Raw genomic sequence first — 22,432 nt, 5'->3', positions numbered from 1 at the left:
TTTGATTTGCACAAATTTTTATGTGACAAAATTCTGCAGGATATTTCTTCGAGTTGGAAGCATTGTACATTGTTGTTTACCTGACTGAAAATGTGTATGAATTTTCCATGAAAGGGATTTTTTCCCCCCATGTATAATAATCATAAGAGACAGTTTATTGTACGTGTTACATGATAATTTCTACCTTGTCTCTATTATCAGCAGTGTATACAGTCATTGTCAGTTTCTATGAGCACTGGGATCAGGAGCAGAATTAATATTGCAAAATTATGTTGTTTATCTCCTGTGCCGCAGTCTCAGCAAAACTTAGCACAAGTACCTCAGCACATTGGCTGTCAATTATGTTAACATTGGTACAGATGAGCACGTGTGTATCTAGTACAATTGAAGACTAGAGTGACCCTATTCGTGTAATGTACAGCAGAATAGTGGAACTGAGACTATGTGATACTTGAAATGTCGAATGTCTGCATAAATTTCTCATATTGGAGTCATGAATACACTGTACAGATGTCGTGGGGTTTTGGGGGTTTTGTTTTTTGCTTTGTTTTTTTGCACAGGTCAGCGAATGACTATACATGGCATGTTTGATTGCATAATATAATCAAGCATGACACCCTGAGAAACTACGTCCAGTCGTGCAACTTAATACCGCTTTGCAAACTTTTTGCGCTGTACTTTTTATCTGTATCTTTTACATAACGATTAGGATGGCTTCAGTGTTCATACATACTTTTGTATTGTTTCATTAACGGATTCATTGAATATGTTTTCTGCAAAGAAATCCGTCATGCACATGTACAAAGTCTAGGATAATACACATATTGTTCATATGCAAAGACTACAAGAGCAGATATTGGCTTCAAATGTTATACATTGTACTTTCATGGAAAGCACAACACAACTTTCTAAGAGTTTAGAGTAAAGAAAAAAATTAGAAACACTTAGATAGCACAGGTAAATATGTAAGATAGCAGGTAAACATTAAATGCCAAGTACATCCCATGGTGAAATTCATAACCGCGATGGATATTCAGATATGGTCGTCCTTCAATCTTTGCATGTATTGTAAGTAAAGTAGAACATGCTTTTTGGCTGTTCTAATACTTCACTGACAAAATTTTATACCAGTAGCGTGTACTAGATAATCTTGAGTACAACCAAATCTTTGATTCTACTGTCGCTGTTATGTTGAGCTGTGAATGTTGGCTGAACACTTCAGTGCCCATATAATATACACAAGAAAATGATGTTAGTATTGATGGTGTGTTTATAGTATCTAGTTTTGTAAGTTTTTGTGCACTAACATTGGTTTGTAAATATGCTTTGTCTTCTGCATAGGGGAATTGTGAGGAATCTTCTTGGTTTGTTAGTGCAGACTTCCATCTCGAGATATGACTGAATACATACTCTCAAAATTCTGCATAAGTCTGATCTATTAGCACAGGAGATAAGCATCAACTTAGGCGATGTCATTAACATGTATGTTATTTACATTTATATGTCGGACCAATACGTTATTTTGGTGTAGGCAAAGAGTTAACCTATGCATGTCATGTTTCACTTTACATAATGTATTAGGTCGACCACTTAGGAGTGTAAGATTAAAAAATTTAAGGTTTGTTGATTAGTCACAAATCTCCGCACACAATTTGTACTGTATTGTCGATTACAATTTTTATGCACGCATGGGTTCAAGAATCATTAAAATCAACCCAAAGCAATATTCGGTCGACTTTGCCTGAGCTGACATTGCACAAATCAGAAACTTCGCATAAATCAGCTCTTCTTGAACTTCGGATATTTTCCTCATTTTTTTTCTTCTCTATTGTGCAGAAAGACAGAAAGACTCTAGAATTAGACAGTTAAATTGCACTATTCCTTCCTTGCTTCCTAGTGACCACCAAATTTTGTACATCTTATGAGACGGTTATGTGGACATACATGTATACACATTTCTCTTTCCTACTGTATTGTGCACCTTATGTTTGAATACTTTACAGAGATTAGTGGAGTACACTACACTATCATATGGTATAAAATTTCTTGTGACACTAACAAAATCTCCCAGCAACCACTTTCACTTTGCGTGGAAAGCAACTGGTGTGTATGTTTGATGCGAAAAGAAGAATATTATTACAATTTTTGTACTGTACAAAGAAGTGTCGTCATTTCCTTATCTCTAACTTGTTAGGAATTCCCAAGTTCGTAATGTGTTGTGTTCCTTTGTTCCTATTCCTTCTTCTCCCCACAGTATGCATTGTCCACACAAAATGGTACATTGTAGGCAGGTTATATTACCGGTACTTATTCCCTTTCTTCTAAATGTAGAATGGTTTATATAGAATGATGTGGTGGGATACTGACAATGTGACTAGCTTGCAAGAATGAATACAATTACAGCTGAACTCCAGCAAGATTTGATGGGAGTTACGCAGTGGTACTCGGTGTTGGAAGACGGTTGGTTTTACAAGGAAAGTTCGTCTCCAGTATAAATGTATGTGTATGGAATTATGAGCACTTGCATGGCCTTCTCCTGTTCTTTTATTTCTTCCCCAATTTCAATAAAATTTAAGGCCATTGATATGTACTCGCTGGTTTCATCATCGTCTTTGCTAAACATTGTCCTTTGTGTCTATCACAGACCTATACATGTACTATATGATAGAGATAGTATCTCTATCATATATTACACGTATAGGTCTGATGAAGTGTTGAGACTGAAGGTTAGGTTTTGTCCACAAATTGTGTGATATACATTGTAAATGGATGAAATAACAGCATGAAAGTTTTACATAAAGAGTTGTACTGTATACCACGGGGTGTTTCATTTAAAGTTACGAACAACTTACGAGCGACTGGTGATCAGTTGTGATGTGCTATACTTATCAGAATTTCAATAATTCAGCACAAGAACTGATGACCAGTCGCTCGTAAGTTGTTCTTAACTTTAGAACAGCTTTATGAAACACCCTCCAGGTTGTAATTCACAGTAACATTGCATGAGAGAAGTATGATGAATGTGTTATGAACAGTTGATGATGCATCTCTTAAATTTTGCAAATACATCTAGCGCCTAACTCACAAAAGTCGAACCTTGAACAAATATTTGGCGTATGGAGTAGGAAGGCAGATATGAAAGGATGACTCTGATGATGAATTAGCAACTGTTTGTTTGTGTGTGTGTGTGTGTGGGGGTGTGGGTGTGTGTGTGTGTTAAACTGTTAATAGCATGCACCTAGTTTCATAACTTGCTATTCAGTGTAATGTGCTGCATACAATCTGTCTTAAAGTAATGACACTGCAGAAAATGAAAATACATCACATAGAAGCACAGGAAACTTGTCACTTCCTCTTATCATGTCTCAAACCAAACAAAATAAACAAGCATCACATGATTATATTACAGGGATATCTTGAGTGAAACTAGTGTAATTTCCGACATGCATCTTGTACGTGTTTGAGACCGGTGTACTTGATCGTTGGACACAGAAGAAATGGCAGAGTAAAAATGCCAATAGGTCCAAGACTAACCTTAAAAGGATGGAAATATTAAAGAGCATCAAATCTATAAGGAATTAAAAGTTTATTTGATGAAAACCGGTTTTGAAAAGGCTTAGATCAAAAAAAAAAAAAAAAACAGAGTAAAACATAGCGTTCCTAATAAAAGGTGGGACCCACCTTTCATCATGACCTCTGTCTTTGACTATCTCGGCCATTTCAAAACCAATTTTCATCAAATAAACTTTGAATTCCTTGTACAATTGCTGCTCATTGATATTTCATATACACGTAGTTGGTGTCTAATTATCTCACAAAAAGTTAAAACCTTAATCCCCATCTCATCCAAAACTTTACCATCCCTTAAATGTATTTGTTTCATGTACATGTAGTATTTCACCTCCACACTTCCATCTTCACGTCTTTATTTACATATCGTACATGTAGTCGGTGCATTGTGTATTTTATAAAAATTTTACTCCTGTGTATTCTTTTCCTTCACCTTTTGCTTGTTCCTTCCGTGTTAAATTTCTTACAGGGTATGTTCCTCAAATGATGTAATGCATGTACCTACAATGTGTTTCACCTTTAATTTTTGTCGTCTTCCTTCTCTTTGCTTCTTGTGGGTGTGTGTTTTTTTTTTCACTCGCTAAGAAAGCAAGAATCATTCTGCGGAGAGAGTATATTTCCCGTAGATTGGTCGATCTGTGTGAGAAAGAAGGCGGCGAACCAGTCTGAACACTTCATGTAACGGTCAGTGACAATTTCTGCGTATAGCTGCTTCTCCCTCTTCTTCTTGTCTTTGTCTTCTTCGTCTGCTTCTTCTACTTCTCTATCATCTTCCATTTCCCCTTTCTTGTATTACCTTCTTCACGATACTACTGGTATCTCTATCCTAAGTCTCCATAGGAAAGATGATAGAGCGCCGCTAAGCGGCGCGTGCTCTATTATCTCTTTGCTCCATACTGACTTCTTCCTCTGTTTACTATACTTTTGACCAATGGGGTGAGACGCGATGTGGGCCAGGGGAGGCGGTTGTGCGAACAAGGGTCATTCACCCCAGATCCGCAGCGGAAATCGCCCAAGAATTTCCAGCTGTCCCATTATGTACGGGAACACTCCATGTCGGCATCGTGTTATGAGCGTGACACACGCACACACGAAACTCACACATATACTCAGTATACACGTTGATGTTGAAGTCTTGCGTGGTTTCAGTGGCACAGTGTATACTGTACATACTTGTGTGTGTGTATAGGCAGTCCAAAAGGGACGTTCCCGAGTTTTGTCAAGACGCATTTTACATTGTCTGTTGAGTAAGTGATGGGGAATGCGGAAGTGGATAAGGAGGTGAGTTCGCGTACGTGTCCTGTGACTTTTCTCCCCAGGAAATTGTAAAATACCATATACACATAAATCTACTCAATAGTGAAAGCGATATCAAATAACCAAATAGAAACATGAAAGATGAATTACGATCAAACCAAGAGGAGGAAGTTATGGAGTTGTCATAGTTTCATTACAATCAGATAAAAGATAGAGATTCATGGAGTTGTGATATCTCTTCCTTGTTCATGTCTTCATGAAAGTCAATTTCCCAATCTCATCAAATGCACATTGTCACGAGGCTATGATGTCTGTCCTATTGTCATTGGCCTTTTTTCCCCCTAGTTAATATGACAATCAATAAATGAAAACAACTTCAACAACATCATTTGAGAAGTCATTGCTTGTCATGGCAAGTTTATATAGACCCACTGATAAATGTGGAGATATATGTAAATGCCTTCTCCTTTCGTTCTTTAAAACAACAACATATGTAAATGCCTACATAATCATGATTATCATAAAGAAATGAAACTAGAGTTGAATGTAGAACAATAAAGACATTTTTATATCTTACTTGCGTGTATTTTCTTGTGTGATACATTCCCCCCCCCCCCATATATTGTTGTGTGACGCGGAGCATTTCTTAGAAGTGACATGCTCCCGCGATGCAGAAATCTTTTAACGCGGAGTAAACAAGCAAACAAAAAGCTAATAAGAAAACTTTCTTCTTAACTTTTGCATGTCAGACTTTACATAATTCAAAACAAGATTTTTTTTTTCTTTTGGAGATAACCCGCCAGGTTAATGACCTTCCTATCAACGCGGAGTTCACAACTCAAGGAGGATACGGTCTTTTGACTAAGTTTGGCGTTTTTGCAAAAAAAAAAAGTAATATATATTAACTAGCTGCCTCGGCGCGCGCTGCGCGCGCGCCTCGGCAGCTAGGCTCGGCGCTACGCGCCTCGGCGTCCGCCCGCACCTCGTCAGGGGCCCGAATACCGTCACCCCGCTTAAAATTGTTTCAAGCACACTAAACAAAAAATTATGACCGGGAATGTGTTCAGTACGCTGGAAACTTGGTAGGGCCACCACAACCAAGCAAATTGTGGTGAAAACCGAACAGTTTTTGCGAAAATCTGAAACATCCAGCGTGGGGTGCATTATTTTTGACCAAAAGAGGGCGTCCTACGACCTCAGACTTAGCCAAGGCCAGGAGCTGTAGAATAATTTCAGCCAATCACAGAGATCCTTCATGGACTCAGAAAAATTATTACACGCAAAGAAATGTATTTTAGAATGTCTCTTATTGTCCAAAACACCTACCAGGAGTTCGAGCCTGCTGAGAAAGTAATCAATATTCATGTTTACAGCGCGCATGTGTCTTTGTTGTCCCAGCAACTGCAGTGATTTCTTGCGCGCGGTATCGTGATATCGATCGATCTCCTCAGAGAGTGCGTGGATATCTGATTACAAACATAGCTGTGTGTGTCGAATTCCAGCTACGTTAGTGAGTGTTGCGTAACTTCTCTAGGTTTCCCGTCCATTTCTCCCTCTTTTTTCTCTTTTGCTTTCTTATCATTCTATATCTTTTATTCTCAGAGTACAATCGTACTTCTGAGAGTGTTTTGTTCATTATTTTAAGTGATTATCTCGTTTGCAACAATTCAGAGGTGAGTTTTTGTTCGAGTGAGTTTTTTTTTATTGAACACGATGTAGATGATCTACGTGTGTGCGAGAACGTCGTTCTTTGTACGGTACCCACTCGTTTGTTTTCGAGTTAGCATTCTTACCGTAAAGTGTTTTCATCGTTCGTCTTCCAGGCATCGGGTTTTCACCCTAGTTTTCCTCATCGTAGTTTTTTACCTCGATCTTTTTTTTTCCGGTGCAAGATGTTCTGTGTATTTTTTTTCTACGGTAAAATACCACTGTCGATAGTCTTCGTGTATTCATTACTTGTTTTCCACCTCCGTTTCATTTTTGTGTATAACTAATGTCTAGCTAGGTCTCGTTTGCTGATGTGTTTTGTGAGAATGAAGAGTATGTGATGATGATGGGAGTGATATTCAGGGATTTGCTGTGGTTGAGAACTTGAGATGATAGTGATGATGAAGTTAATGTCCATGATTCTGGTGATGTTGACGTACAAACCCTTATGATGCAATTTATTTCGTGTGACCATGAGCATGACGTTGATGGCGAGTACGACATGACACGAGTAGCCGAGGCCGATGACGAGAGTGACACTGAAACGGTGCTGATGCTCGCTCGTGCACAGACAGGAATGGTCTAGAGACCTGCATTTTATCATTTTTTTTTTCATTTTGCTTGTTCACTCGGATTTATTGCTACCAAAATTTGTGTCTCTAAAGAAACTCAACCAAAAGCTTGACAATAAGTTTGCATTAGGTCTATTCTTTAGTGAATATGGCGATGCTAATTTATTTAGTTTTCATTTAGAACTTGATGAAATCCCGTTTTCTTTGCTAATTTTTCAACTAATAAATTATTTAGAATTGTACTTATAATCTGATGTACTGCGTTCACCATTGTGTTAAATCAATAAAAAAAAAAGAGCCTGCTGAGCAGGTATTTCATTCTGTCCTCTTCATTTCCTCCCTATCCTTTTTGTTTCCTTGCTGTCACTTTCTTCTTTGACCCTGGATGGAAAAAAATCCCATCTTGCCATGTAAAGACAGAACACATACCATCATGAAATATTATGACATTAAACTAATAAAAGAAATATGTAAGTGATAAAAATTCTTATTTGTGAAAATAAATGATAAATCAAAGGTGATTTCTTGTGAAGCAGTTCTTTCAAACGTCAAACAGCTTCGATAATGAAGCAAGTGAAATCTGAAAATTATCGTGGCAACAAGTGATATCGATAGGGAATTCTGACTAAAACTGTCACACCATTTGATGTTTGAATTTGTCTTTTTTTTTTATTGGCTAGGGTTATAAAACTATAAACACCACCGATAAAATCACAATCGCTCTCAATTACAATCTAACAGGAGCAGTAGGGTAGGTACGACTCTAGGCGTTTTCACATCAGCCCGATATTTCGAAATAGCGCGCTATTTTCTGACTTGGTGGAATAAAAAAAAATATCTCGAGCTTGGATTTTTATCGGGCTGATGTGAAAACGCCTTCTGTAAACAGTTGATTACTTATGCATCGTATCCATGGGCAACTGCGGGGAACTGCAAGAAGGCGCATGGAATTTAGACTTGAGTTAAGAATTTTTGTTTATTATTACTTTTTTATTCAAAAGTCTTTTTCTCTCGGACTGAAAAAAACCCTCCAAATATTTCATATTACGCTTCTGAAATATATAACGAATATATCAAGTATTTTAATCGTGATTTTATGAAGAATTAGAATTATTATGAAAATATAAATACTACACGGGCTGAACAATGAAGTCTAATTTCGCCCCAAGAATTTGCAGCACACCGCGTAGCTGGTGCATTCCTAGCGGTCTTGTCGCACTCGATGCATGCAGCAGTCACATTGCACATGTTACAGTACACGTTGTATGAGTACCTAGTTCAGCTATCTCATTCCTGATCTCGAGCGAGGAAAACCTTGAAAATCCTCTCAAAACTAAGCCAAACATGATTTTGGAACATACATTACAGTGTCAAGACCTTTTCAGTGGACATTGATTTCGCTATTTGTCTGTTTTAGCTCTTGAATGTACGACTTCTTACGTCCGATTTGTTTGTACCATGCCACGTGCTGCGTGTTTTTTTTTTTTTTTTTTTCAGCCCCATGCTTCCCCTACATACAAGCCATCGCGATCGAAGTTTGAGCGATAGCGATAACACGTGCGGAGCAGACATGCGGATTCCAGCACAGGGTAAATGAGTAGTTGAACGTATCACGATTATAAAACAAATCTTTTTCTATGTCTCTGCAAAATTGAATTAGGCTATCTAAGCATAGATAGATTATGATACATTATAGAATAGATTAGCCATAGAAAGAACTTGCTTACATGAGAGTTAGTTGATAACGTTGCAAAATAAAAACCCCGTCATAGAATGGAATGTCCCAGCGCTATCTCGGGGGCTCGAGGACACTATGGACACGTCGATTTGCAAGTGGGTAAGATGTTATTACAGATAGGTTGAAATGAAGATGATTTATGAATAAAGTACACAGAAACATAATATTTTTTTCATTATACCTTCGCAGTTTATTACTTCTTTTCATAAAATTGACATAAACTTGTGCTGTATTGAGTCAACTAAGTGCACATTCGCACGAGTGTACACTCATCATCCCTCCTGCCTAGTAGGAACGACACAGGCAGTTTTTCAATGCAATGACCTATGAATGCCCTTCGCGTTCCGCCTGAGTGCACCGAGCAAGTGCGAGCAGCAGCAGCAGCAGCAGCAGCAGCAGCAGCAGCAGCAGTAGTTCGAGACTTTTATATATATAGATAACCCAGAAACTATATTTTTGAGATTACAATTTCAGATATTTTTACCTGATTCTTATTAGGTTCTTAGTGCTGGGGAAGATGTGCCCCAACATGTTCAAAATGGTCGAATTTTTATTTCCCAGTGTTATTTTCACTTATGCATATTGTTCGTTGGAAATGAAACTGAAAAAATGAACTGAAACTAAACTGAGCTAGAAGAATCTAGAATTCTCAGAAATGCGTCATCGGTGACGCCCGCTTGTCCGTGACAGGCCGTAGGTGGCGCAAATCTAAAAAATCGGCCTCTGACAAACGTTCGTGGTGGTTAGGAGTCAGCGCCGCCGACGAAAAAAGACCTCTCTGGTTTTTGTGGCGGTGCCGTGGTGGTTGATGGGAATATCACCATGGAGAACTTATCGACGCGCTGACAAAAACGTTGCAGCATCCCAGAGGGTTGTTGGCGGAAAAGGTAGTGTCGGCTCGAGTTATATCTGCGAAAGATTGAAAAACTATAGCGTCGAACAAGTAACAAGTCGAGTCAGCGAATTAACGAATCAATTTCATCTGCGTACGTCATACTTCTTTTGGTTGGCACATGCACGTGAGAGGACATCAGCCTACTTCTCTCAACTTCTCTTCCTCCTTCCTTCTCTCTCCCTCTCCCTCTCTCTCTCTCTCTCTCTCTCTCTCATTCAGAAGTAAATTCAAAACCGCGGAGATTAGAATGACGATGCAGCAGAAGTACCCGGATTCTCATTTGCATAATTCGTTACTCGCTGTAAGCGTGAGAGTAATTTCTGGCCTACGTGCATTTTGTCACGTCCACTCGCAATGTTGGTTAATATTAAACGCCGGCCGGCCGGCGAAAGTCCAAATTTCAAGTGGAGAGTTTCGCCGACTTATCAGCGGAGGATTTTTGTCAGGGAGTTCTATCACTGGAAGTCACCACGTTTTAAACATTATTGAGGAGTTCAACGATATTTCAAAGGAAAGCATCCCTCGTGCCGAACCGGGAATAAAAACCACCGACTGTGACGGAAACCTTTTCCCTTTTTTTTTTAAACATAAAAGGTATGAATATTTCTTCTTTTCGCATATTCATTAATTTCTTTAAGCGATAAATATTTGCATAATTATGTCCATGACTTAATCAGCTCTATTGATTCTCTTTTCGTTAAGCTTATGATATACTTTATGGCAGACAGTCTAACGGATCAATACGGTGCGCGTTACCCACGGTTTTTTTTTTTTTCAACAATGCAATCAAAACTTTAACAAACAAAATGAAGATTGATTCTCTCTTTTATTTCACCTCAGATCACGATTTTTTATTAGATCTCAGCATGCTGTAGTGATGGTGAATTTTGAATTGGTTGAGAAGAGAATATCTTTTCAAGGCCGCATCGCTCCTTCCTCCCAACTTCAATGCGCATCTCTTTTGTCACCTTCACCACATCATTGATAGTATACCTGGGGGTGTTTCATAAAGCCGTTCTTAAAGTTACGAACGATTTAAGAAAGACTGGTTATCAGTTCTTGTGCTGAATTATTGATATTCTGATAAGTATAGCACATCAGAACATGTTCCAGTCGTTCTTAAGTCGTTCGTAACTTTAAGAACAGCTTTATGAAACACTCCCAGACCTCCTTAGCTAGTATTATTCAATTTCTTTACACAGCATCGATCAAAATGTATTCTAGCTTGTTCGTCTTTAATTTTTTTTTTTTGCGTTGATGTTATTGTTGTTTTTGCTTCCGGTAGTTGTCTAATTTTTATCTTATTGATAATTTCCACCAATACTCCATGATGGTTTGGTCATAGATTGATGCTGGTTTGTTGTTTCTTTTATTTTCTTCTTGTTTTTTCAATGATATTCCTGTAGATAGATATTTAGATTAGATACATATTCCTTTCCATATGTTTTCCCTAACCGGTCAAGCGCTTATCATTTCAAATTGAAAAAAAAAAAAAAATCAGTATACACTTTGTAACATTATGTATGTCAGTATGATTTATTGTTCGTACCTAATTTGAAGTATTTTATACATGATTATGTTAGCATCTTCGCGTATTTCTTTTTCTTCCCAAGTGTCCATTGAAAGTGGGCTTACACATGCGTAACGGACGAGACGATTATACACGTTTTGAAATATAATAATAATAAATCAATAGGATATTAGAAAATTAGTGTATGCACGCTGTGTCCTGAGCGAAACTCCCGAAATAATCATACGAATTTGAAAAGAATCACATTTCCTAATTATTAGTAACAATCGATATATACGTTGTGGATTGAAACCCCTCTCCGATAGACAGGCGAATCTATGAGATCAAATGACGCTAAATTCTACAATGCACATGTTTATTGTGAATGTAATGATACTCGTAATGATAAGTACAATCATGCACATTACTATTAATAAAATGTGCAGAAGCATAAAGATTGTATCCAGAGGCCTATGTGCAAGAAATAAAGAAAAAAAAAATAGAGGAGGAGAAGAAGAAGAGAAAGAGAAATTAAAACAAGAAAACAAATCTGGCAGGCGTCGTCCGTCCACACCCGGGGGGGGGGGGGGGAGGGGGTGGCTTTGCTTGTCAGTTTGTATGTTTGTCCAACAGGGGGCAATGTTTATCTTTGTGGGCATTGAGAAAACTATAGCGGTGTGGGATGACGGGGGGGGGGGGGGGGCGATGGGGTGGGGAGGTGGAGATCGCGGTCATTCCTTAACTCAGATCGGTACAAATAATCTGTCATTCATAACCAGGATCAATTCGTGTCACGCTTACTATGTTTCTCAGTAAACAATGATCGGGCTTCATTCTCTGGTCACTCCCGCAAGACCGCTCCGCACGTAGGCCATTCTCTGTTCCGGGTTTCAGTGACGTGGTAGAATTATTATGCAACGTGGATCCGTGGCAGAGGTGGGCGGGGATGGGGCTCAAATTATGTAGCTCTCAAATGTTCATTTATACGTCATGTATTACATCAGTCAGTCGATTCACTGGTCGTGGCGCAGAAACTCGACCTCGACCTGATTTGTGATCTTTACGTTTAATCATCAATTTGTGATTAATTCACTATTTATATCAGACACACTGCATAAAATCATGATAAAAAGAATGTGAGCCTACTTTTCAGGAATAGATGGAGCCGGAACAGAAAACAAACAATAAACAAACAGACAAACAAAAGACGGGAAGGAAAGATGTATGTATATTATGTGAGCACGTACCCTCGGTTACAGTTCTTTATTCTAATAAGGTCTGTTAATCCGGAAATGAAATGCCGTTACATATTCCGAAGAGTTTGTTGACACGAAAATAAAGAAAAGGATCGTTTACATGTTTCGGAAGAACGAACCACATTAATTCATTTGCGGATTAACAAACCTTCAGAATTACTAACGCCCCGCATCTTCCGCGCATCAACTGCCTCAGGCAATAAGAATTACAAATATAGTGGCACCCACATGAATAAAAATTCCAATACCGTTGCATACCTCAAGGCAGTTCATTGTGCACACTCAACTTGGAGCAATTTTTGTGTAGTAGTAGAATACAAAAAGAAAAAAAAGGAGAAAACAATTAAGCATTACAAAGCAAATCTGTGTGCGTGACCCTGGTTAAAAACGCGGGGTTACAACAAAAATAATCATTGTAGTATACCATTCATAACCAAGACCAATGTCACGCAGGGGGTTCCTCTTGCACCCTCTTTGCACGTAGTCTTTCTCTTTTCAACCATGACGGGTCGTGTTATGGGACAGAGATAAGCAAAATACATATTACCATGGATGAATATCCTATAACGTTGGAAACGTTGGGTTGGTTAATATATGTATGATTCAGTAAGTAACTATTATATATATATATATATATATATATATATATATATATATATATATATATATATATATATATATATATAATATATAATCAACACAAGGAAGTAATTTCTGTTGTGGACGCGTTGCAATCTTGTGAAAAGACCCTTCACTTCGAACACGCGAAATTCGAGAAAAAGGGGCGAAAGAAAAAAAAATACATATGATATAGATGGATAGATAGGTAAGCAAGGAAGGAGAGGGTGTTGGAGTGCATAATGTTATATACATTTCTTGTTTGTTCTGTTAAAATGACTGCCTGTTATGAGATTATGGAATCCTCAATAGACTCAGCACATGATCCGCTTTTCAGGTACCTACAGGCTATGGATTTATCAGTGATGTCATTTCCATGTTGTCAGGGGGCGGGGCCAGTGGAGCGATTAGTGACGTGGGACTCATGTTCGTGATGGATCACAATTTCGCTATGCACCTGGTTTCCGTTTCCTTTTCAAATCTCAAATGATCTGGTTGCCTAGCGACCGTTGTCACTAACACACGATTTTACGGTTTCGGGGGATTTTAAGCGGTTGATTTCGATATGACCCATCTCAAGGAAGGAATTCCATACACACTTTACATGTCAACAGAAAATCTAATCCGGGACTTTGGTTTAACATCATGCACATAATGGCACAAGGCGGAACTGTAATATAACTCCCAGATTACAAGACCCTCGCAACCACATTAACGTATTACAGTGTACATTCTCCCTGTCAAAACAAAACCTACGATGGTGGAGTGGTAAACAGGCGGGAGGCAAGCCATATAGGAAAGTAGTACACTGATCAAACAACCGCGTTCTAACACTACTTGTACTTTGATGGGGTGTATAGGAGGAATATAATAGATCGCGATGATCTAGATATAGGTAATTGTGAACAAGCAGCATACACCATGCTAGCCATCATTTTGCAAAAACTTTTTTTTCTTTCAAAATTGCAATATATTTAGTCTACGAAGAGACAAGGGAGGGGGATGAAACTCCGTGTGAGGTTGACTTCAACAAATGTTAACCAATAGGGCTTTGTCAACTGACAAAAATGACAAGCCCCATAGGGTCGACAGTATGGTTGAATATCAACCCCACGCGGAGTTTCATTCATCAGTGTCTCTTCGTACTCTTTCACCATCCCTGCCCCCCCCCCCCGCCCCTCCCCCCTCCCCCCCCCCAAATATATATATATATTTACGGACAAGCGTGGATACGCGAATCATTGATCTTAGTTATGAATGGTATCTATTCGTATACAACTCCGAAATTTCTGAATAACTGTATAATATCCACCTTTAAGACCCGGTCACGCACCAATAGTTTGTTGTTGTTTACTCATTTCCCAGAAATGGGTCAATTTTTGATGATTAGTGATGTTAAATACACGTACAGTGCGTATACAGTCACGCACATCAAATACCTTCCCACGCAGTAACTATATTATATCCGTGTTTTGTCATTATCGTTGTTGCGCTGAAGATTTGCATATCATAAGCCTGTGTATATGCAATTGTCACTATGAAAGAGGGAAATCATTTGGTGTAGGCCTACATGGTCTACAAGAAACGAAAAATCATGGACAGTATATCTGAAAAAACAACAACAACAGCAACCCACAGATACAATAAGTTGGATGACAATATAATGATTCACAAATTTATATTAATATTCTCTTCTTTTCATCAAAATTACGTGATTTTTATTACCTTCAATATCTAACAATGTTAGTGTCGAAGTAAAAGTTAAGTTCAGTTCAGTTCAGTTCAGTTCAGTTTTTATTTCTGCATTTCAAAATCAATACAAATCAACAAATCAACAAAATACTTACATAGTCATTTATACAGCTAATATTCGTAACGTTTGGATCTTAAATACATTTTCTTTTTTTCAAGAACGAATATCATTATGAAAGGAAGCAGTAGGAAATGATAACAATGAAATGCAGGGGACCATCATCATAAGCTAAGCTACGCTACATAAGCTAAGCTACAAGTAATTGGATACAGAGACCATATCCACACAGATACAATGTAGATATCATATAGATACATAAACTGGCTGATGGATAGATTGGGTGATAGATGGATATATAACAGGAAACAGAAAATGGCGAAAGGGAAGATAAGGTACACAGAGAAAGAAGGAAGGGTATCGCAGCACTGCTTGAAACGGATAATTTACAATTTCCAATTATGAGCTGGAACGGACCTTGCTCCCTCGATCATGTCATTGCAGTCATTAAGAAAGCCAGCGGGCTTGACAAATGATAACGTACAAGAAGCTTTAAAGGCATCATGACGTCATAGAGTCTTCAGAGAAAGAGAAAGAGATAATGGAGATAGATAGATAGATAGATAGATAGATAGATAGATAGATAGATAGATAGAGAGGTGAAGTACCAGCTAGAAGATACAGGGAAAAAAATGTAGGACTCTCAGATTGAGTTTCAGTCGAATTCGGTGTTGGTTGCAATCACAAACAACAAGAGGCCCGGGTCAATGTCAAACAGAAGCTTCCAGAGGAGACATGGAATCCTCCGGACCAATAATCTATTTTAGTCGCAGATAGAATAAGCGGCGTGCGCTCACTTCACAACCCTAAAGGGACGATCGTGCACGGTTTATTGTGGCATTTTGCAGGCACGGCATGTGGTGTGGATTTCCAATGTCACGTCGCTGAACAAGATTACAGCATCATCTGACCGCTAGTAGTGTATCTAAAGATCAGATGATAAAACTATTAAAGCTAATCCCGACATTTCGGTTGGTTTTGCTGTTTCCGATGCCCTTAATGCAGGACTGTGATTACAGCGAAATCGCCCATTGTTGCATGATGCTATAGATGAATCTTTGGATTCTGCGTTGCACAATATCAAAGTCAGTGGCGGATCCAGAGGGGGGCGCCCCTCTTTATTTGTTGTTAAAACAAAAGAAATAAAAAGAAAAAAAATGAGATGAAACCCGGAAGAAATATTGTTTGCGCCGCCCCCCCCCCCCCCCCCCTTACGGAATTCTTGGATCCGGCCCTGACAGCGTACTATGATCCAATTAAGGAGAGGCGGCTGTAATTCAATGACCGTGAAAGCCATTGCGTCACAACAGAGTGGAATATCGCCTGCAATGAATGGTGCGAATCAAAATATACAGTCATGTGATGTGCAGGTTTATGTTTACTATCGCAAGATCAAAAATATGTACAGATTGATGAAACTGAAAGATAAGCAATCGTTTGAATTGTTCACCCTCTAAATAGATGTGATAGAGATCATGAGTTGTGTTTTAGAAACGATCTAGGACTCAGAGAAGTTTGTGTTATTTCTTCACAATAATAATTTTTACACAATAAAAAAATAACGTGCGGAATATCTAGAAGGCAACAAATCAAATTCATTTTTCACATTCTTTTTAAAACGCATAAGCTACTAGCATTTATTGAGCTTTTATTGGAAGAGTCCAAAGGTTTCCAAATCAATTTCAATTTCAATTTTTCAATTTCAATGTATTTCATACTTTTCGTATATCAATATTACATAAAAAGATAACAGCACAAGTTCTTTTATCTTGTCATTAACAATTCCAAAAAATACATCGATAATAACAGTGATTATAATGATAACTGGTCAAAAATCGAAATGGGGTTGTACAAGAAAAAGTATATGAGGGGACCTACATGAAATGAAGCTTGTTTGGCTGTAAGCCCCGGATAATCAGTGTTTGTGAAAGAGAAACGGAGAAATCAAAAGTAACATTGCTATTTTCAGTGAGTGTTCATGATAGAATTCGTGGGAAAGTATACCGAAAAAAAAAAGTGTTGGCAGATTTGACTAAAGTGGCCTAAGTGTAAGGATCCCTGTATGAAACCCATTACGCCACGTCGACCAGCGTCTCCATTCATCTCTGCAATTACTAACTTATAACATAATGGATACTGTAGTCTATGCTGAAATAAAATGATACAGAATTGGACCGGTGCTTTCAAGCCTCAGTCCACTTTGAATTCATTCTTTCTCATGCGATAGAACATGTGCATATAGCTATATGAACTCTTCATTACGAGTTTTGCGGCACAAACTCCTTTGATGAATTGAATCTTTCCGGTGCAAGAGACATTGTGCACTGAGATGACAAAGAACTTTAGTGTACAAGTTTTACAGCATTCAGTTCCCTTTGCTGAACCAATTCTTCAACATCTTCAGGAGATATCCGGAGTTCGTGTCATTACAGCACTCACCGTGCCTTTTTCAGTCCGGTTCTTCCCTGTCCGACAGCACGACGTATTCAAGTGGCTTTGCCTTTATTCTGGAGTGGTTATGGTATCTTATACACCACGGACCGCAGCGGTAATCCAAAACTGCCGCGGGTACTAAACCCATTCGCAGTCGATCAATGACCTGTAAGACGGAGAGCTTGAACCTCTTGTGTGTGTGTGTGTGTGTGTGTGTGTGTGTGTATGTGTGTGTGTGTGTGTGTGTGTGTGTGCGTGGGTGTGTGTGTGAGTGGGTGTGTATGTGTGTGTGTGTGTGTGTGTTTGATTACAGTTTGCTTTTAACACTTATTTCAAACCATTTTCAAGATTCCTACAAGCATTGTTAAAGCGGTATTCCATGTGCAATGGCAAATATTTAATACAATGTTCTCCTTCGAAAAAAAAAAAAAGAAGAAGAAGAAGAAGAAAAGAAGCAGATCGTGTTGTACACATTCACACACTTCTGAACTGTAATGCTTCGCGAGCACCATTTGTCATGCACAATTAACTGTGTGATTGAGAAGATGGTCGGGGTTTCTACCTTGCACATCAGTTCTAGTCGTAATGATGCCAAACTCATAACAAGGGTGTTAGGGCTAATGAGAAAAAGGCGACCAAAGTGAGGGGTGATTATTATTTTTCCGGAAGGCGTACCATATAGTCTCATTACCAAGGTACGGTATACTGTCAGTGGAAATTCACGTTAGTTTATTATTTTTCTCCTCGCTGAAACGACAGAACTGATAGTCTCATGCAAGGCAATCAACATTTTTTTTTTCGTTGTATATACCCCCTGAATCAATAGATTTGAAGGGGACTGTCAATTAAAGAGAATAGACCCTCTTTTAACATGAGAACATTATAATCATGAAACAGTACATTCCCCTCCATGATCAGGCAAAATTTCGTGCAGATTTTCTAATCAGGAAGATGGGGAGCTGTATACCATCTAGTTCCGAAGTGAAAGTTAGTCATGAATGTTTTAAAGGGATCATTACGCCCCATAAGATTTGTTGCGCACTCGCCGTACAACCAAACAACTAATAATGCACATGAATTTATCATTTCAATGTCCTCTGGGAATAGAGATGAGCCAAACATGATTATCAGTCATTTGTATTTAATGCCAGCCCCCAAATAAGAATGAGTAGATAAATAAATACTGAATCAAGAAAAACAACAGAAAGAGCGGACAATATTCAGAATACAAAACATAATCATTATTTCTATCAGATAACTTAACGATATGATATGATTATTAAATGAATAACGTAATTGATTACTGGAATGCCTGACATAATGACCCTATATTCAGTGCTTATCGCATTCTCATCAGCGCTCTTGAGCCAAGAGTGTAGGGAAGGGAAGGGAGGGGGCGATGGACAAGACTGAGTGACAATTCCCGTTGATCTTATCAAGCGTGTTCGGAGCTCCTTGATCTTCCGCCTAACTCGTCCGCTGCGCGCATCATCATCAGACCAGTGCATGTATGGAGAAGAGATGATGATGATGATGATGATGACTATGAAGATGTTGCTTGCTGGTGAGAGATGACATCGCGTACCTCGTCAAAGAGAGCGCCGAGGGAAGAGAGAGCACAGGCAAAGTGTTCGGCATGCATGAGGGTGCTGTGAATGGATGTATCGTCAATTAAAGGGGGAAAACACAAACCTATAAGCTATACATAATGATTATATGCTATATCTGGTATAGAAAAAGGTTCGAATTTAACAGTTCGAGCTTTAATATAATCATAATATTCTACTGTATATGCAGATATACATGTATTATATATATATATATATATATATATATATATATATATATATATATATATATATATATATATATATATATACATACATATATATGTACTATAATATGTACATAGTAAATAGGTCAAGTTGTAGCAGGGACCTTAGGTCCATGGATGTAGTAAGCCTTGTGATTTAGTTAGATTATAATTAGATCGCGCAATCGTGTGAAAATGTCGGTATACAGGGTATATGCACTGCCGTGCCCTACGCCGTCGATTTTGGCACGAGAATCCCCGACAGTAGGGCCTAGACCTACAAAAGAACAGATTACATTGTAATAATGTGTGTGTGCTCGGCCATATGCAGCGGGAGTGGGCAGGGGCCTTTTGGTTTAGACTAGAATATTGTATTTCAATTAATAGTTTGCAAGTTGCAAAAGCAAATGAGAAAATTACGCAATAATTAAATGATCAAATTTGTTTTTAATCTATTTCTTGTTGTTTGAATTGCTAATGACATTTCCCGATATCCCATAATATGAGAAGACACATTGCATTATCGTGATATTCTCACCACTCCATAAACTGTCATTCGTTGTATCATGAAGGATGACTGCTACACATCTCCATATAAGAGGTTACAGATACCTCGATTTAACCTGTCACAATGTACCTGAATAATATTCTTTCCTTTTTTTTTTTAATGTAACGTTTTCCAAATATTCCACGAGATGCGTGTACCATATTATCTTTGAATGTCGAATCTAAAGATGCAAAAGCTCATTCATATTATCATGACATCCGGAATACCCCCCTATCCACCCTCGCTTGCGTGCCCCCGCCCATTGAAAATGTAATTCATGCTGTAGAATGATATTACCAATTAATCAGTGACTATCGTAGCAATGCGTGTGAGTGGGTGGTGTGTTCAGGGGGCGGTGATGGAGAAAATTGTGCCCACGAAGTGATGCATGCTACAGCAAACAGACCGGCGAGCCGGCGGCGCCGCAAAATCGCCGATTCATCTTAGCCAACATTGGTCAACATTTAGAGGTTGAAGACACAAGACAAGGTACTAATATAGCACAACGACGTACGTAAACGGAAGCTAATAACCACAGTGATGAAAGGTAGCAGAAATTGCCACCATTAACATTGACAGGCAAGTTTGCCAGATGATGTTCATGAGGAGTGAAGCTAAATGTTTCTTTACTGTGAAAATTTTTATACCGCGTAACTCAAGTCATAATATTATTTCATAGGCCCTGGTTATACTCGTGGAAAAATAAGGAAATCCAAGGCATTTAGGCCCACGCGTTTTCAGTTTAGATAAATTGTGATTTTGATTTTGAATGTCGAAAAACGATTCCCATTTCATGGATTACTTTGCTTGAAGGAGAGGTGTGAATGAAACCCTGGTTTTGGGGTTAGCAAAATGCTCATGTCGGTGAAATATTGCACGACAATATTATTTCTTTGTATATGCTGTGAACCCTGCTTCCTCTCCATAAGTTCTTCCCTCTCTCTGTAACTGCCCCTCCCATAATGTTTCTTGCTGTTTTTGTCCTGTCCACGTCTTTGTTTTCTCGATCGTTTTGTGTGACTGTGTGTGTGTGTTCTCTGTGTATATATTTGTGTGCTTCTGTGTGCTTGTATATACCCCCTTTTTGTACTTTCAAGTAATTGAGTGCGTGAGTGGCCCAAAACACATTCATAAGCTTGTCTTTTTCTTGGTTCTTGTGGTCTTACAAGCATCAGACCACGACGGTCACAATCAGTCATTATGTCCTCTCCTCTCTCTGCTCTACAGTGTATATACTATACTTCTAAAATATGGAGCTAACCACAAAGCTTTCATTGGCATCAAACAGATTACACGGTGCACGTATCAATACTCAGCATGTGACCTTATACATAATGAAAGAACACAGCTCTATAAAATTAGCAATCTGTCATCGCTGCACACTTTCCAATCAATATAAGTTAGGTGCCTTTCAGATGGCTAGATATTCATTGCAGTGTGCATAGGGGCCTACATCAAGTAGATCTGAAGCGCTGGCAAGAGCAGTGTAGATTAAGTCTTTTAGTGTCTATAATACATGCGCTTTCAAATGCGGTTTTTTTTTCTAATCTAAAAATGATAGAGAAATATCGACTTCTTTGAGCAGGGGAAGTGATTGGTGTGTGGAGATAATACTTTTCGTATTACCAATATTTTTACTAATGGTTACGTTGTAGCTTTATTATGCATAGGTAGGGCCTACTTTGCACAGCCAAAACTGCAGACACTAAATGAATATGCAGGTTCTTCGTTATATTGTTGATTATACATTACTACAGTAATACAATATGGTTTAAAACGCACATCACTATCACTGTTCAAACAGGACTTCGGAAGGCTGTATGATGAACCGGAGTGGGAGGGATGAAAATAGATCAAATGATTTGCTGTTGACTTATTTAATATTTGCCTTGGGTTGAACACTTGCATTGACAGGTGGCTGTTCGACTAGTCCCGAAACATGAACTGATGTATATATTTGCTTTAGAACTGGACTTACGACCTTTTGCTTGCCAGTGTGTCGTCAACGGTACCACGGCTAGGAAGAGGCAAAAGAAGAAGATAAAACACAAATAGCAAACACACACACACACACACACACACACACAAACCCAACAAAAAACCCCAAAATTCACGATGGACACTACAGCCAAAACAGCATATAATTTATTTGTGCGACCTAATAATATGAATATTGTCAGAAAAAAAACCCAAAAAACGTTATCATGGATAATTCAGTCTAATTTTGTCACACACGCTGAAAATGAAATTCGAAACTCATAGCTTTATCTTTGAACGATTCTCTCATGCGCTCGTGACTTCCCATTGATTACAATTGAAAGGTATCTGTCTCCACAATGATGTATGCCTATCAAAATTAATATCAAAGTGGAAACCCATTTAATGTTTAAATTGACTTTAATAAGTAAAATTCATCAAAAAGAAACAGTGAAAGTTTGATTGCAGAAATGCAAATTAAATGAAAAGCCCCTTATTTTCTGGCGCATGAATTTTCACTAAATGTAATTTCTTGACATGAAGTCAGGAAAAAATTGTCGTCCGACTATGAAGAGCATTGTATCTGTTCGACTTTACATCTTATGAGTGAGTGTCCACATCCTGTATTCTGCCAAGCACATAATTTTTATACAAAACAAGATGAGCGTATTACACAATTTATGAGCCATTTAAGCGAATGGATGAAATATTTCAAAATGTTTCCGCAGG

General features: G+C 38.4%; 1 protein-coding gene across 2 annotated transcripts in view; it reads left to right on the top strand.

The window, feature by feature from the left end:
• The first annotated feature begins 4,725 nt into the window (after positions 1 to 4,725).
• The window catches only part of LOC140237632 (normal mucosa of esophagus-specific gene 1 protein-like), a 32,665-nt gene continuing 14,958 nt past the window's right edge, over positions 4,726 to 22,432 (top strand). The window contains exon 1 of one of the 2 annotated variants that reach the window (XM_072317557.1): positions 4,726 to 4,851. In XM_072317557.1, the coding sequence (XP_072173658.1) occupies positions 4,825 to 4,851 (27 nt within the window). In that variant the 5' untranslated portion in view covers positions 4,726 to 4,824. Of the gene's footprint in view, positions 4,852 to 10,156; positions 10,334 to 22,432 lie in introns of those variants that run through there. The other variant, XM_072317558.1, reaches the window with a different exon arrangement.

The sequence above is a fragment of the Diadema setosum genome, chromosome 14 (assembly GCF_964275005.1).
Source record: "Diadema setosum chromosome 14, eeDiaSeto1, whole genome shotgun sequence".
NCBI classification, from domain to species: Eukaryota; Metazoa; Echinodermata; class Echinoidea; order Diadematoida; family Diadematidae; genus Diadema; species Diadema setosum.
Note: the sequence above shows the minus strand (reverse complement) of the source record. Positions and strands in the feature narration are given on the sequence as shown.